Below are 14,787 nucleotides of genomic sequence, written 5' to 3' on the forward strand. Positions count from 1 at the left end.
ACAAACCATAGCTCTTACCCTTCTATTTCCTGGTTTAACGAGAATGTCAAATTCCTTTTTAAAAGAGTACACATATACATTTTCAACTTGGCATTCCATATTCAGTAAAAGACTGTTCAGGTTTTAATTACTGTGGAATTCTGACAATCTTACCAATGGCGAAGCTGAATTTTGCCTCACTGTTACCTAGCAAAAAGCAAATAACATTTTACGATTCCAAATGTTTAATCTGGTAAAAATGAGAATATACTTCAATCAAGAACTTGCCATCCAAAAATAGTATTGCTATCTTGTCACATGAGTTTCTCATTACATGTTTGCAGTCCCTACATGTTTAGAATGCAGCATTCACATAATACTATAGTCCATGAAAAGTGTATATTCTTTTATTGTTTTTGTTCATACATGTCGTTTCAACTTTCAATAGTAAAATTCAATAAATTTGATTCCTTAATCATAAAAACTTGCTTTACACATTATTTACATGTTGCCAAAGTCTACAGCCATACAAAACTTCACAAGGATTTGACTCTATGCATGGTACCATCACACAGAAAGAGGGAACTAATCAAGTAACATACATTCAAAGATTAAATTGTAGATGGGTACAGTGTATTTGGCACTGTTCATTAACATTATAACACATTCTTCTCTTAAGACAGGCATTATTAAGCCTTAGTCACAATATACCAGAATTTGCTATTCACATCAAAACCAGCTTTCAAACTTTCTAACAGTAATCAGTGTTAAGAAACAAAACACAACCAGAATTTGGGAATGGAATTCAAACCCTCCAACCTCTTGCTAAGCTCCAAGCTGCCATCCATAAGGTAGGCTTAATTTGATAATTTTTCCATTGTGGGCAGTGTCAAGAAGAAACAATTTAAAGACAATATTCTTCAAAACACATCACGACAAACAACACGATTCTTTAAGGTTTTTATCAGTTCTTCCTGGGAGTGCAAAGGGACCGCTGATAATGCATAACTAGTAGATGATTTGGGCAGGAATTACAGAATGATTGATGTCATTCAAATTGTGGAGACTGTGCTAACAGTTAAACTCATGGGAAGGATCTGGAATGCCTATATCTGAAATCAGAATCCTCAGCAACTTGTTTTAAGGGTCTCTTCCTACTTAGGACTTTAACAGACTCAGGTCACAGGTTACGGATTTACTGTAATGTGTAACATTACACTGCTGTGAAATATAAGGAGAAATAAAAATACAAAGACTCAACTATTAAACCTTTAGTGGCTTTGGCTATATCCCAGTGGATAATTTATTTGACTAACTTCATTTTAACAAATATTATTAAATCCCTTCACTTCAATCGGGCCCATTAAATTTAATTCATTAAAACCATATATATTCCAGAATGTTTAAAAAAGACACATGTTTATAAAAGGCATAAATTCAGTCTTTAACTAAGGCCAAAAAGCCTCAACAGAACATGCATGACAGTACAGGGGAACAGAAATAAAAAATTTTCTGGTAAAGTTTAGAGATATGCTGTAGCATCACACAAAGCTTTTAGCAATAAATTAAGACTTAAAAAAAAAGTCTCACAATGTACAAAAGAACTACAATGTGCAAAGTAATGTCACTGAACCAAAATTTAGTTTATAATCATTTTATTTCAAGTGTTTTTTAAAATCATAAATGGGGTTTTGGAATCCAAAGTCAAAACATTTATTCTTCGTAGCCTCAGAATTTGGCAAGCAATTCCAGACCTTGCTTTCCAAATCCAGTCTTCTTTGCTATATTTCAGACTCTGAGACCTAGTTTTTAAACTACTCCATTCTAAACATACAATTTTGGATAACTATTATGCACTTGTTAATAAGATTCTTCTGAAAACAGCCCACCAAATATAAAGAATAATGGTTTCTGTCTGAGTATCAGCAGTGAGGGAAGAAAAACTAAACACCTATCAAAAAATCATTTCTTCATTTAAAAAGTAACAGAACCAGTGCTGTTCTCTGCCATGAAAGAGAACATGCAAAATTAAATTACTTTTGTAGACTTTGGTAATCTTTTATTACCTACACCAGCCTCAATCTTACTTAAAGATCATATTTTTATGCAAAGTCACCGTCAGGATTTATTAAGTAAAAATCCTGGGTACTAACATGGTCCTAAATGTGCTATTCCAAAGAGGAACAGGTTACTTTTGAGGAAAAGAGCTGCCTTGGTAAGTTCCCTCAAATGCTTATTTAAATAAACACAGTTAATGGAAATTTTTTAAACCAGCTTTGGGTACTATCTAGCCCACTGCCCACCAAACAGAAAAGGAGATCAAAACTTTCTTTCCTTATTCAGGAAAGTTTCACCTTTACTTTTAAGATTACAACCTTTTCACCTTTTATGACTGTCTCATACAATATTTAAAATTTTTTTAATTCTGCATTTCAATGTTGTAAGAGTTCTTTTTCAAGTGATCTTCACAACCCAGAACACAGACAACAGAGCGACATTTTCAAGTCACACTGTTTGACAATAACGAAGAGATGAAAATGGACGGATGTCCGAAAATAGGTATTCCCTCTGCTCCAAAGGTGAGCAAACTTTTAACATGTGAACAACACAGAACTCCATTCCTCTGGAGATCCCTCAAACTCAGAATGCTTCCGTTTAATACGTCAATATACTATTCTTAAAAATTAAAGTTTGGTCACTTGGAAAGACTGAACAAAAGTTATTCCCCTCCCCACCCAAAACAACAACAAAACAGCTTTAATCACCCCTTTCTCTCCCCACAAAAAAGGGAAGTAGTTGGGACTGAAGCCTGTAAATCTGAAATTTCAGCTCCTAAAACATCGCTGCTATTTGCTCAAAGGTGCAAGTCCACATATTTCCTCCTCCAATACTTCCCCCATTTATAAGTTTATTTCCACACACGCACACACGCACACACACACACTCACACTCACTCACATGTACTCTTACTCTCAAGTAAGACACTTTTTTGTGTTTGTTGATAAATTATGAGGATTATGAACTAGGTGTGTACAGGGTTTCATAGGTGCTTTGTAAACATCAGAGTCACTTGAGTCCTTTTCTCCAAAAGCCTGAAATCAAATTACACAACCAGGGATCACTATTTTCCCAGACGCTGTTCACAGGCTGCATACTGACAAAGGGCAGAGAAAAAGTCCTCATAACTGATGTTCAGGTGGGAAGGCAAAGAGCTGAAAAAAAAATAAAAGGAGAAAAAAAGCTATTAGATGATATGCTGTAATTTGTAGGAGGAACCAGACAGGTAATGACCAAAAATATTAAGGACAGAAGAAAGTAAATTATAAGCCTAGAGTACGTCAAACTATTTCTACTAAATGATTGTTAAACTCACTGTGAAACATTTCAAATAAAATATAATCCCTCCTTTCACAAAGAGAAAAGCAAATTGTAGTGAGATGGAGATTCAGAACGTTTTTTTATTTCCAAGTTTCTAATTTTTATTTTTGAGGCTCCCTAACAATCTTGCACCACCAGGCATCTAAGACATAAATGTCATCTGATAGATCTCATCTCCCTCCTTTGAAAAAACTTGTGTCTAAACTATGAATTTCTATACTACTTTTAAAGAACACAAGGCAAGATTCTGCTGATGAAATTTATTTAAATTTATTAAAACTGGTAGGTGAGTCTACAAAAGATTAAAGCAAGAATGAAAGTTGCAAAGTACCATAAACGCTGCACTGGACTTCAGGCTTTCTGAAGGCAATCTACTTAGGATGATAAGACTTACCCTTTGCTCACACAGATCTATGGACCATTTGAACAAAAAATTTATACATTATGTTTCTTTTATTTTTTTTGAGATTTTAAAGGGATTTTTTAAAAGTATTTTAATTTTATTGGAGTATAGTTCATTTACAGTGTTGTGTTAGTTTCAGGTATATAGCAACGTGATTCAGTTAAACATATACATATAGTCTTTTTGTGTGTGTGTGTGTGTTACACGGGCCTCTCACTGCCGTGGCCTCTCCCGTTGCAGAGCACAGGCTCCGGACGCGCAGGCTCAGCGGCCATGGCTCACGGGCCTAGCCGCTCCGCGGCATGTGGGATCTTCCTGGACTGGGGCACGAAACCGTGTCCCCTGCATCGGCAGGCAGACTCTCAACCACTGCACCACCAGGGAAACCCAGTCATTCTTTTTTAGACTCTTTTCTCATATAGGTTATCACAGAATATCAGGTCCCCTGTGCTATATATACAGTAGGTCCTTGTTGGTTTACGTTATATTTCTAATTCTAAGGATAAAGTGAAAATTACTAAGAGACATAACTTACAATGAATTCATTGGAATGTTAGACCATTTTCAATTCTGACACTTTTATACTTGGAATATTCTTTTATCCTCCAAGATGAAGGCACAGTGTAGTGCTAGAGAGATTCAGAACCTATTAAAGCATAAGTCCAGATTAATGCAAAACTGGAGAGCTATTTATAAAGGATCTCACTCAAATTTACTTCAAGAACTCGGCTTTGTCAGAGTAAAGCCAGTGTTACTTGAACAGTTTACAAAAGTCAGGCTGAATGCTGGCAGAGCAACACAGCATCCCCACATGATGATTACTGAAGCCATGTGGTGAGCAACCAATAAATGAACAGTATTTATCGCCACAATTTTCGATTGCTCAAGGGGGCAACTACAATGAGAAGGCGAGCACTTTGAAGACAAAGTGAATATACAGCCAGAGGGTTTCCCCTTAAGTATTTTAAAGACTTAAAATAATTTTCAATAATTAACATTAAAAAAAATCTCTAATTTATACAGCTTTACTTTGATGTTTTGGACATTTCAAACAGTATCAGAGCCAAAATCTAGTCAGATTACAAGACTCACATTAAGAATTCTACAGTCACATGAACATAAGAAAAGGACTAAACAAACCTACCACAATGAACTCCTGCCTGACCCTGTGGTTCTCTTCAGCTATGTTTTCATTATCCTTCCTTTTCTTCCCTCGCCAGGTTTACTGAGATATAACTGACATATAATTTTTATCCTTCCTCTTACTGCTAAGAATTCTGAAATAAGCCTCCTGCTTCCCTCCATTTCCTATCTCTTAATAATCTCTGCTATCAATCTTTTATCTTATTCACTCCACTGAAATGATATTCTCAAGGACAAATGTAACGACTTTCTTTTTGCTAAAAGCTTGCTTCCAACGGCTTCTTCAAACTACCCACTTTCCTAGGTTGTCTTCATTTTACACCCTTTATCAACAGCGTCATCTCCTATCACTCCTCAAGAAGCACTTAGTGTCACTACCCCTCAGTGACTCAGAAGCAGTCTTGTTATTTCCTGGTCTGTCCCGTTAGGGCTCCAGTCTTCTCTACATTGTGATCAAGACACCTTTCCTGTCATCACGGTGCTTACAGTCTGGTGGACCGTAGACAAATATAGAACAAACCTCAAAATAACATTATACAGCTATAACAGACATATGTACAAAGATCTATGGGAAAGCCTGTTAGGTGCCAGGATCTGATGCCCATGATCAGATTTAAATCCTCAACTCTGAATTAAAATGCCCATTTTACAAATACAGAGAAGTTTCAATAGCTTTCCAAAGTCATGTTACCAAGCTGCATAGCCAAGATTCAAACCAAGATCTATGTTCTAAGACACACTCTTCCTACCAAACCACTCCCAACCTCACAAAATATCCCTGCTACCTTTCTTAGAGCCCACCTGAAAGGCACCTGAAATGACTTGGAAAACCCCCTGGGGTGGGGGGAGGAAGAGATAAGAGAAACACATATCACCATAAAGAAACCCAGAGTTTGGAGATTTGGGTTCTAATTCCACTTTATTACAAGCCTGAGTAATGTCTCTTCCCCATTTTCCTGGCCTATGAAATGAGGAGGCAGTACCGGATGACCTACAGCCCTTTCTGACGCTAACATGCTACGTGTTCTTTTCGTCTCCCTCCTGCCCCCAGCTTGAAGCATTTCATACAGAACCCCTTGGTACTGTTCTCTTCTATGAACACATTAGGGAAGTCCTCTATTCTCACAGGTTCAACTACCTCTACTTTCTAGGTACTGACAACTCCCAAAGATCCATCCTAGGCCTTGACTTCTCATCCAAGCATAAATTCGACATCTTCATCTGCTCTCTTAAGTATTTCCATCTCAACAGACTCTGGCCTCAAAATCTTCTTATTCCTGAATTCAACATCTTCCCTTCAAAATCAATGGTCCCTTGACTTTCCCATTTGTCTCAATAACACCATAATTCACCCAGTCACTTAGGCTTAAGAACTTAGGAATCATTTCATTTCTACTCTAGTTTTTACTGCAATTATTGATAGTAAAGTGCTAGGCCTGCAAGTATACTTGGTAATTAGTTCTCATGAGAAAGAAAATTTGTAGTATATTCCTAAGACCCAGAATATAAATATATTCTAAGGCTCCTAAGTCTCTCCTTTATTTTAAATCAGGGGTCTGCAATTACAGCCCAGGAGCCTGCCACCTGTTTTTGTAAACAAGGTTTTATTAGAACACAGTCACACACATTTGTTGACATACTGTCCATAGCCTGTTTAGCTATACTAGCAAGTGTTTAGTGGCAACAGAGAAGAGCAGTTCCAAGAGACTATATAGCCCCTAAGCCTTAAAATATTTACCCTCTGGCCCTTTATACAAAAAGTTTGCCAAATAAGCAGTTACATTCTCATCAACGTATTCTCCCATAAATTATAGCCATGGCCTCATCACTTGTCTTTTTACCTCACCCTTGCCCAAACCCAATCTACTCTAGTACATAGTTGCCCAAAAAATCTTCCAGAATCACCATTCCCACATTACCCACAGGCTCATCAATTTCCTACTGCCTCTCTAAACAATTATACACATTCCTTATGCTGATATTTAAAGCATTCCCAATGTCAACACCCCCAAACAATTTGATTTCACCTTATACTGCTATCTAACACTAACTCTCTGCGCTGGTGTGGCCAGTTCCCTATTTCTTTCAAACGTGATGTTCACGCCCTGCCTCTCCTCCCGAGCTTTTCTTTTTTTTTTCCTTGCTCACCCCCTACACTTCCCACCTTTTCTTTAATTACAAAAATTCTACCCATTTTATATACCCTGGATCAAGTCACATCTGTTCTGTGGAATCAACAACTCTGGCCCACAGCTTTCTCTCTCATTCCTGATCTCCTACGATGATTTAGTTTCAACACCAAACATTTGCACAACCACATGCTCTCTTGTGCCTGAGTCATTGATACAGGTTTTTATTTCACCACTGATACTGTCAAATACCTGAGGGAAAGGATCCAGTATTATAATTCTTTGGGAATTCCCACCACATCTAGCACGGTGCTGGGTTCAAGAAACTCTTGCTGGATCGAACCAAAGTCAGTACACTTTTAATTACTTACACAATCTCAGTCAACCTGATGTGCCAGGGAAGAAAGCCTAGTGTGCTGTCCACAGGACCAAACTTCAATACTAAATCAGGATCAGGGAAACCATTTGAACCTTGGAAAGATAAAAAGACACATGAACTTAATACACATTGCTTACCAAAAAACGACCAATGGCAAAATCTGTTCATCAAATTGGTTTCTTATGCTTTATGTATCTGTTCTCTTCAGAAGCTTTATTTGTATGTTTCCATACCCCTATTCCATGGCCCAATATATACTTTTATATCTATGTTATTTCCAAATGTGGAAGTTTTCTCTAAAGGCCATTTAACTGGATTGATTACCTGATAAGGAGAGGCAACATAACTCCCACCCTAAACCCTACAAGTAGCCCCCAAATCCCATCTATCTTTCAAGACTCAACTTAAGTGTTCTCTTCGCATCCTGGGACCCTCACTGCTTTAAGGACTTAATACTTATTCTGGCCACAGAACTAAATAACTTCAGAGATGAAAAGCAACTTAAAAAGTTATCTACTCTCCTTCCTTCCCCATGCTCTGATTTTACAGAACAAGACCAACTCCAGAAAGACCAACTTCTAGCTATACAGTACAAATGTTCTCAGTATTCCCCAGAGCCCAAGCTCCCTAGGAGGGGAAAAGGAGACTGTACACCTGCCTCAACCAAGTTCTAGCCATTTTTTGCTTCACAGACTGGTTTCCATATGAGATCTGGCTTGAGAGAAAAATGGGATAGAAATATTTCAACTGATTAAAAATAAAGTAAAATAAATCTTAAAATAAAGAATCACTGGTATAACAGAAAAGATGCTTTAATCCAAGAGACCCAGGTTTTAACAGCTTCTAATAACCTCAGTTCAGCCACTAACTTTCTGGTCACACAGTCTCTCCAGGGCTTAGTTCCTCATTTGTTAAATAAGGAGACTGAATTAGACAGGTCCCTTCAGCAGTAATAAAGAATTATTTCCATAACAAAGTCTCTTTAAAAGTTGGCAGAGTGAATAGACTAAGTAGAACACATATTCTTCTTCCTGCTAAAAAAGCAAATCCTCTTTAGTACACACACACAAAAGGAAAAGGCAAGAAGGGACTTCTGGCTAATAGTGGTGTGAAGAGGGTGACGAATCCTCTCCAAAAATAACATGTATTAAACTGGACAAAACCAATCACTTAAGAGCACTGGATATTATCCAGAGCAGATGACTATTCTTTAAAAAAACAAAACACCAGCTAGAGCTTCAGGTAAGAACTGTAGGTCTTTTGGTCTTCCTGCCTGGGAATGCCCCCAACCCCCATGTCTCTATCTCCATCAACTGAAGGAAACAGTAGTTTTACCAGCAGGGGACTGACAGCAAAAGCTAGCAGATTTGCTGCTTGTAGCCAAAATATATGGACTCAATTTGGAGGTTGTGGGCAGGAGGGAGGGAGCAATGGTGAAAACCTATGGACTCAAAAGGAAACAAATGAGGAAAACCCACAGCTTTGTTACCCTGAGGTTGTAGCCCCCCATTAGGACAAGCAGAACAATGGACAGAAATTTAACAGGGAGATGCTGGAAACACTGGTTCATTTAAGCTCTCCATATATCCAGGCTGACTAGGAAAATACCACATGCATGGGAAGAAGGAGGGCAAGCAGGACAGGGTGGCAAGAAAGTCCAGTGAAAGGTAACAGCCAAGGAGACCTGAGAACTGACTTGAATGCACCCTCCAACATCACACAAAGATCTTGGAAGCCTTACAAATTTAAGGTGTTTGAGCACAACCGGTGTGCAAACCACTGTCTGACACATTAAACTAGGCAGACACAGAATGCCAGACTAAAGAATAAAATTAAAAATAGAAAAACTGAGCAGAGACAGCAGTAGTCATCTGTATTTATAGACAATATGATCCTGTATTTAGAAAATTCTAAGACTCTACAAAAACAACTACTAGAACTACTAAGTGAAATTTCAGCAAAGCAGGATACAAAATCAGTATTAAAAAAAACCAACCTGTATTTCCATATATTATCAACAAACAATCTGAAAATAAAGTTAAGAAAAAAATCTCATTAACAGTAGCATCAAAAAGAATAAAAGTCTTAGGAATAAACTGAAAAAAGTAGAACTCTATACCCTGAAATTATAAAACACTGTTATGAGGAAAATTAGGACCCAAATAAATGGAGAGATATACTACGTTCATGGATCAGAAGATGAACATAGTGAAGATTGTGAAGATGGCAATTCTCCCCAAATTGAGCTACAGATTCAACTCAATCCCTATTAAAACAGAGTTTGTTTTTTTTAATTGACAAACTCATCTTAAAATGTATATGAAGATGTAGAGGACCCTGAATAGCTAAAACTTTGAAAAAGAAAATCAAAGTTGAAAGATTTACACTACTTGAATTTCAAAGTTTATTACGGTAGGCTATAGTCATCAAGACACTGCAGCATTTTAAGGACAGACATATATAGACCAATGGAATAGAATAGAAAGTCCAGGAAAAAACTCACAGATTCATGAAAAACTGATTTTCAGTAAAGGAGCCACAGTAATTAAAGGGGGAAAACACAGTCTTTTCAACAAGAGGTGGTGGATAAATAACTGGTATCCCTTACCTCACATCATTCACAAAAATTAAGTTAAAATGGATAGGACTTAAATATAATAGCTAAAGCTATAAAAATTCTAGAAGAAAACAAAGCAGTTGCTTCATATTGGCAATAAGAGTGGAGATTAACTGCAGTCACAAGGGAACTCTTGGGGGCGACAATATTCAGAGGGTTTGCTTCTGTCAGATTAATGAGTTAACTTAAGGATTATGTACATTTTCGTTTATCGTGGGTCTAAAACCCCTGCAGTCAATACACGGTCTCCAAAGGCTATCTGAAGGATTACCTTTGGTCCCTGCATCACTTTTAGGACATCCTCAAAACGACTCTCTGGTTGGGGACTTATAGGATCCAGGAAACAGTCAACACCCCAGTAACCTCTGCCTCGAGAACTCCTACAATGGTTTACTTGAAGCCTATTCATTCAGCCTCAATAGTTAGGCAATGACAGAGCAGAGAATAGGAAAGTAGGGTAAGAAGTGAATAGTCAATGAAAGTAGGGAGTTAGTGAGACCAAGAGGCCAGAGAGGGACTGTGCTCTGTAATGGACATGTCGAAGCAGAAGACACAAAGAACTGAGAGTTAAATAAATGACTGAGAATTAGAAAATGGATGATTAATAAGTAAGGTAAATGGAGAATCTATGTGAATGAATGAAAAATATGTCTGAAATTGTATGGCTATAGAAGCTATCAACAGACATGAATTTGTTAGAAATATTGCCTTTCTTCAAAAGGATCAAGGATAATGCTAATAAGCAAAAAAGACCATAAAGTTAAGGCAAAAAGTTCCTAGGGAACTTTAGAGAGAATAAGCAAACTAAAGGCTTTTATAAACAATTGAAGAAAAACAGATAAAATATAATGTTACACTTGGTATAACGTGACAAATATAGTGGTAAAGTTGGTATAACATAAGAGAAGGAATACTAAAGAAGGAGTCATGGATGATAGCAATTATAATATTCTTGGGATTGTTTCCTAAATAGCTATTAAGTTCAAACTTAATATTTAAGAGAGTTCAAACTAAAAAGAATGAGGAACACTGTATGTCAATTATATCTCAATAAAACTAGAAAAAATAAATCAAAATAAATTTTAAAAGAGGGAGGCAGAAGCAGAAGACCTATTTTTAAGAATATGCATCACTTCCCCCCAAATCCTTTTAGATCAATCCTCTCCTTTACCAATAATTCCTCATGCAAGTGAGGGGAATACAAATTTCATTATCTCAAAACTATTTTCACATGTGTGTCTCTAAACTTCAGAAACATAACAAGCATAATGACAACAACAATAAAATGGAACTTAGATAGTCTCCTTCATACTGTATCCTTGTGGGACAAAACTAAGAACAAACATGTATGACTTACTAAGTAAACTGTCTAACATATCTACATCCAAATCTGTGCATTTCTTTTGCTGCTGAGCTACTAACTGGCAGAAGTCTTGAGCAGCTCTCACAATATCTGCTTTTCCATCTTCTGGGGACAGCACCTTCACTGCCGATTGGCAATTTAAAACTGGAGGAGAAAAAAAACAAGATATTTTAAAAAATACCTTCTTCCAGATATATTTCAAAATAACTTAAGGACTATGCACATTTTCGTTTATCATGGGTCTACAACCTATGATATTAAGAAATATTAAGCTCAGACTAAAATAAAAGTACAGTTCTTATAGTAAACAAGAATCTTTTAAGCCCTTCGATTTCAATATTAAAACATACCTCTTCAGAGGCTACTCTCCTCTGAAAGAACCAATATATAACATTTGTGTATATATTTACATACAGCCTTCTTTTCAAAGTGCTCAGAATGACCTTGTATCTGTGAATAAACCCTCTAGAAAACAGAAATTTTAATTATAGGGTAACTTACAATTTCCTACTCAAAATGCCATCTACAATTCTAGTACATTCAGCAATAACACAGATAGAAGACAAAAATGAAGACTATAGGAAAAAAGTGTGCTTCAATAGAATATGAATTGTCTGTAGCACACACATCCACCTTATCAAATTCTGATTCTGTGGAGCTGTTTTACAATTGATAGGATTCTAGGTAACCGACAGCAATGCCCAATTCTTTATTTTCTTTTTTAAATTTATTTATTTATTTATTTTTGGCTGGGTTGGGTCTTCGTTGCTGTGCGTGGGCTTTCTCCAGTTGCGGCGAGCGGGGGCTACTCTTCACTGCACTAGGCGGGCTTCTCATTGCGGTAGCTTCTCTTGTTGTGGAGCACGGGCTCTAGCCGCAGGGGCTTCAGTAGTTGTAGCGCACGGGCTTAGCTGCTGCGCAGCACATGTGATCTTCCCGGACCAGGGCTTGAACCCGTGTCTCCCTGCATTGGCAGGCAGATTCTTAACCACTGCACCACCAGTGAAGTCCCAATGCCCAATTCTTGTTTATGCAATCCTTTGCCTGGTAGAGGTTCAATTATGTTCATTCTAATCCCATTGAAAAACAAGTTTTGCCTCTATTCACATATTTATTTCAATATTTCTGATCTATAAATATCTCCATTCTTTGGATTCTCTTTGAATTGGCTGTAAAATCTACCTGGTTCCTGGTTGTTTGAGTTAAATAAAATCTTTAACATGTGTTTATTTTTTAATATCCATGAGTCATGATTTTATCTTTTTCTGAATATTATCTTTTAACAAGATGAAGAATGAAAAGTCTAACTCTGATGATTAAAGATGGTGATAATAAAGACTAACAGGGCAAAATTAATAAGTAAATGAATGAGTAACAGAATCTGCCTTGAAACACAAAACATATCTGCATATGTTAGATATTCAATTTTACACTCACGCTTACCTTGATCATCTTTGTCATTACTATTTGCAAACTCTGGTGAGTATTTGGAACAATCTAAGCCCAGGAGTTCCTGCTGTTGTTTTAAAATTTCATCCATCAATCTGGAATTATTTCTTTTGAAAATACCTTAAAAAGAAAAAAAAGGGAATCCCAACTAGGTTAATTTATCCTCTTCAATGATTAACGGATGCTTGTTGTGAAAACAACACTGGATCCAGAACTGAACAATTTCCAAATGAATCACTGATGACTAATCCTAAACTAGAATCTAAAAGGAAAACATGACAACAAAACTCTGTTATTACAAGAGTCTGGCTTTGGGCTAAAGTCAAAAAAAAAAAGGACAGGGGTAACAACTCTGTGTCAATATGAATATGAGAGAAATATAGACCTAGAAAGAAATTTTAAGAGACCATTTACTTGACACCTTTATTTACAGATAAAGAAACTGATACCCAGGTCTCAGCAAGACCATTAAGAGACTTGTCAGAGAACTTATAAACTGCAGCAGTGATCCAAAGCTTCTATCTTCTTCCCTCCCAGCCTAATGTAATTCCCCTACAGATTTACTCTGTGCACACAATACTATCACCTCAATTTGATTCATTTGTTTTTATGGTAAGAAGAAATAATATGAATTATGTAAAAAGTAGAGAATAGACAAAAGTACAGAAAGCAAAATTTAGTAAATTCAAACAAAGCATGAAAATATATTATATAAAATTGTTTCTGATCCTCCAATCATGCACAGAAAAATTAAAACTATAATTACTACATCACTGAGAAAGATGAAGGAACTATGTGACATACATTTAGTATAAAACTAATACAGAGAGCTCTAATCAAAAACAATTTGGCTATTTTCAGAGAGGCCAGCTTTCTGGTGGCCATTGCCTTTTTGATCTTTAAAAGTGTTCCTTCTCTGTATTCTCAGTCCTGTCTTTAAAACAGTTCAAAGATTAACTGGGAGAGAGAACATAATAAGTATATATATAAAATAGCACAGAATCTGCTGTATAGTGGCAACTTGGTTGAATATGTGTAATAGCAGTTCAAGGATGAAAGCAGTCTCCTTCGGTAGGGAAACACTTTGTAAACAAACAAGCAAGACTTAAGCTGAGCGGACCTCAGAAGTTAAAGAGAAGAAAATAGAGAGGATAGTTAGATGGGGAAGATGCTTATGGAAAAAAGCACTGAATGGTCAAAAGGCAGACAAATGCTGCTGGTACAAATGATTTGTGAAAAGGGGCAAGGGAATAGGCCTAATTTTTATTCATTTTGCCTACCCAATGGGTAACCACTCATTTCCTGTGGAAATGTGTAGAAATCTTTATCTTTAGGAAAACCAACCTGATGACAGTTTGGATTTTGGTGACAGAGAAAGCCTGGCAGCAGACTACTGCAATATTCCACACATAATTTGATAAAGCCGTGGAAAAGGATTCACTACAAAAGACGAGTTGAGAGAATAAAGAATATGACTTGATTAGAGGTGCACATAGAAAATTCTGTGACTTTAATCCTGGATAACAGAAAATGATAACATTTTTAAAAAGAAGGGAAATTCTACAAAGAGAACTGGTTTGAAGGAAAAGACAAGTTTAGTTTTAGACAGGTGATGATAGAATATTTAAGTGGGGTTATTGTAAAAGTGATTAAGAGACATGAGGAAAGGGTGTTCAAAAGAGGTCATATAAGCACCACGTGGGTAGGGCTCTTACTGTTTTGCTTACAAACACAGGGCCCTGAGGCTAGGACAGGGCCCAGCACAGAACAGACACTCAACAAATAAATGTCGGCAGCAAGACCATGGCAGGTCAGAGACCTGTTTCCTTCTCAAAATCCTATCGTCATCCCAGCTCGTGTGAGTATCTTCCCTTGGATCAACTCCCAATCTGCTCCTTGAATGGCCGTTTCTCACTCTGCACTGAATCCTTTTTCTCTTTTCCTCTA

The 14,787-nt window shown here is 36.9% G+C and overlaps 1 protein-coding gene across 1 annotated transcript in view; it reads right to left on the minus strand.

Moving 5' to 3' along the window:
- Window positions 1–364: 364 nt before the first annotated feature.
- Window positions 365–14,787, minus strand: part of NUS1 (NUS1 dehydrodolichyl diphosphate synthase subunit) — a 27,111-nt gene continuing 12,688 nt past the window's right edge. The window contains exons 2-5 of the mRNA XM_007454915.1: window positions 12,835–12,960; window positions 11,386–11,535; window positions 7,404–7,503; window positions 365–3,191 (exon numbers count right to left, since the gene is read on the minus strand). Coding sequence (XP_007454977.1) covers window positions 3,101–3,191; window positions 7,404–7,503; window positions 11,386–11,535; window positions 12,835–12,960 — 467 coding nt within the window. The 3' untranslated portion in view covers window positions 365–3,100. The remainder of the gene's footprint in view (window positions 3,192–7,403; window positions 7,504–11,385; window positions 11,536–12,834; window positions 12,961–14,787) is intronic.

This window comes from Lipotes vexillifer, unplaced genomic scaffold, assembly GCF_000442215.2.
Source record: "Lipotes vexillifer unplaced genomic scaffold, Lipotes_vexillifer_v1.1 scaffold58, whole genome shotgun sequence".
Classification (NCBI taxonomy): domain Eukaryota; kingdom Metazoa; phylum Chordata; class Mammalia; order Artiodactyla; family Lipotidae; genus Lipotes; species Lipotes vexillifer.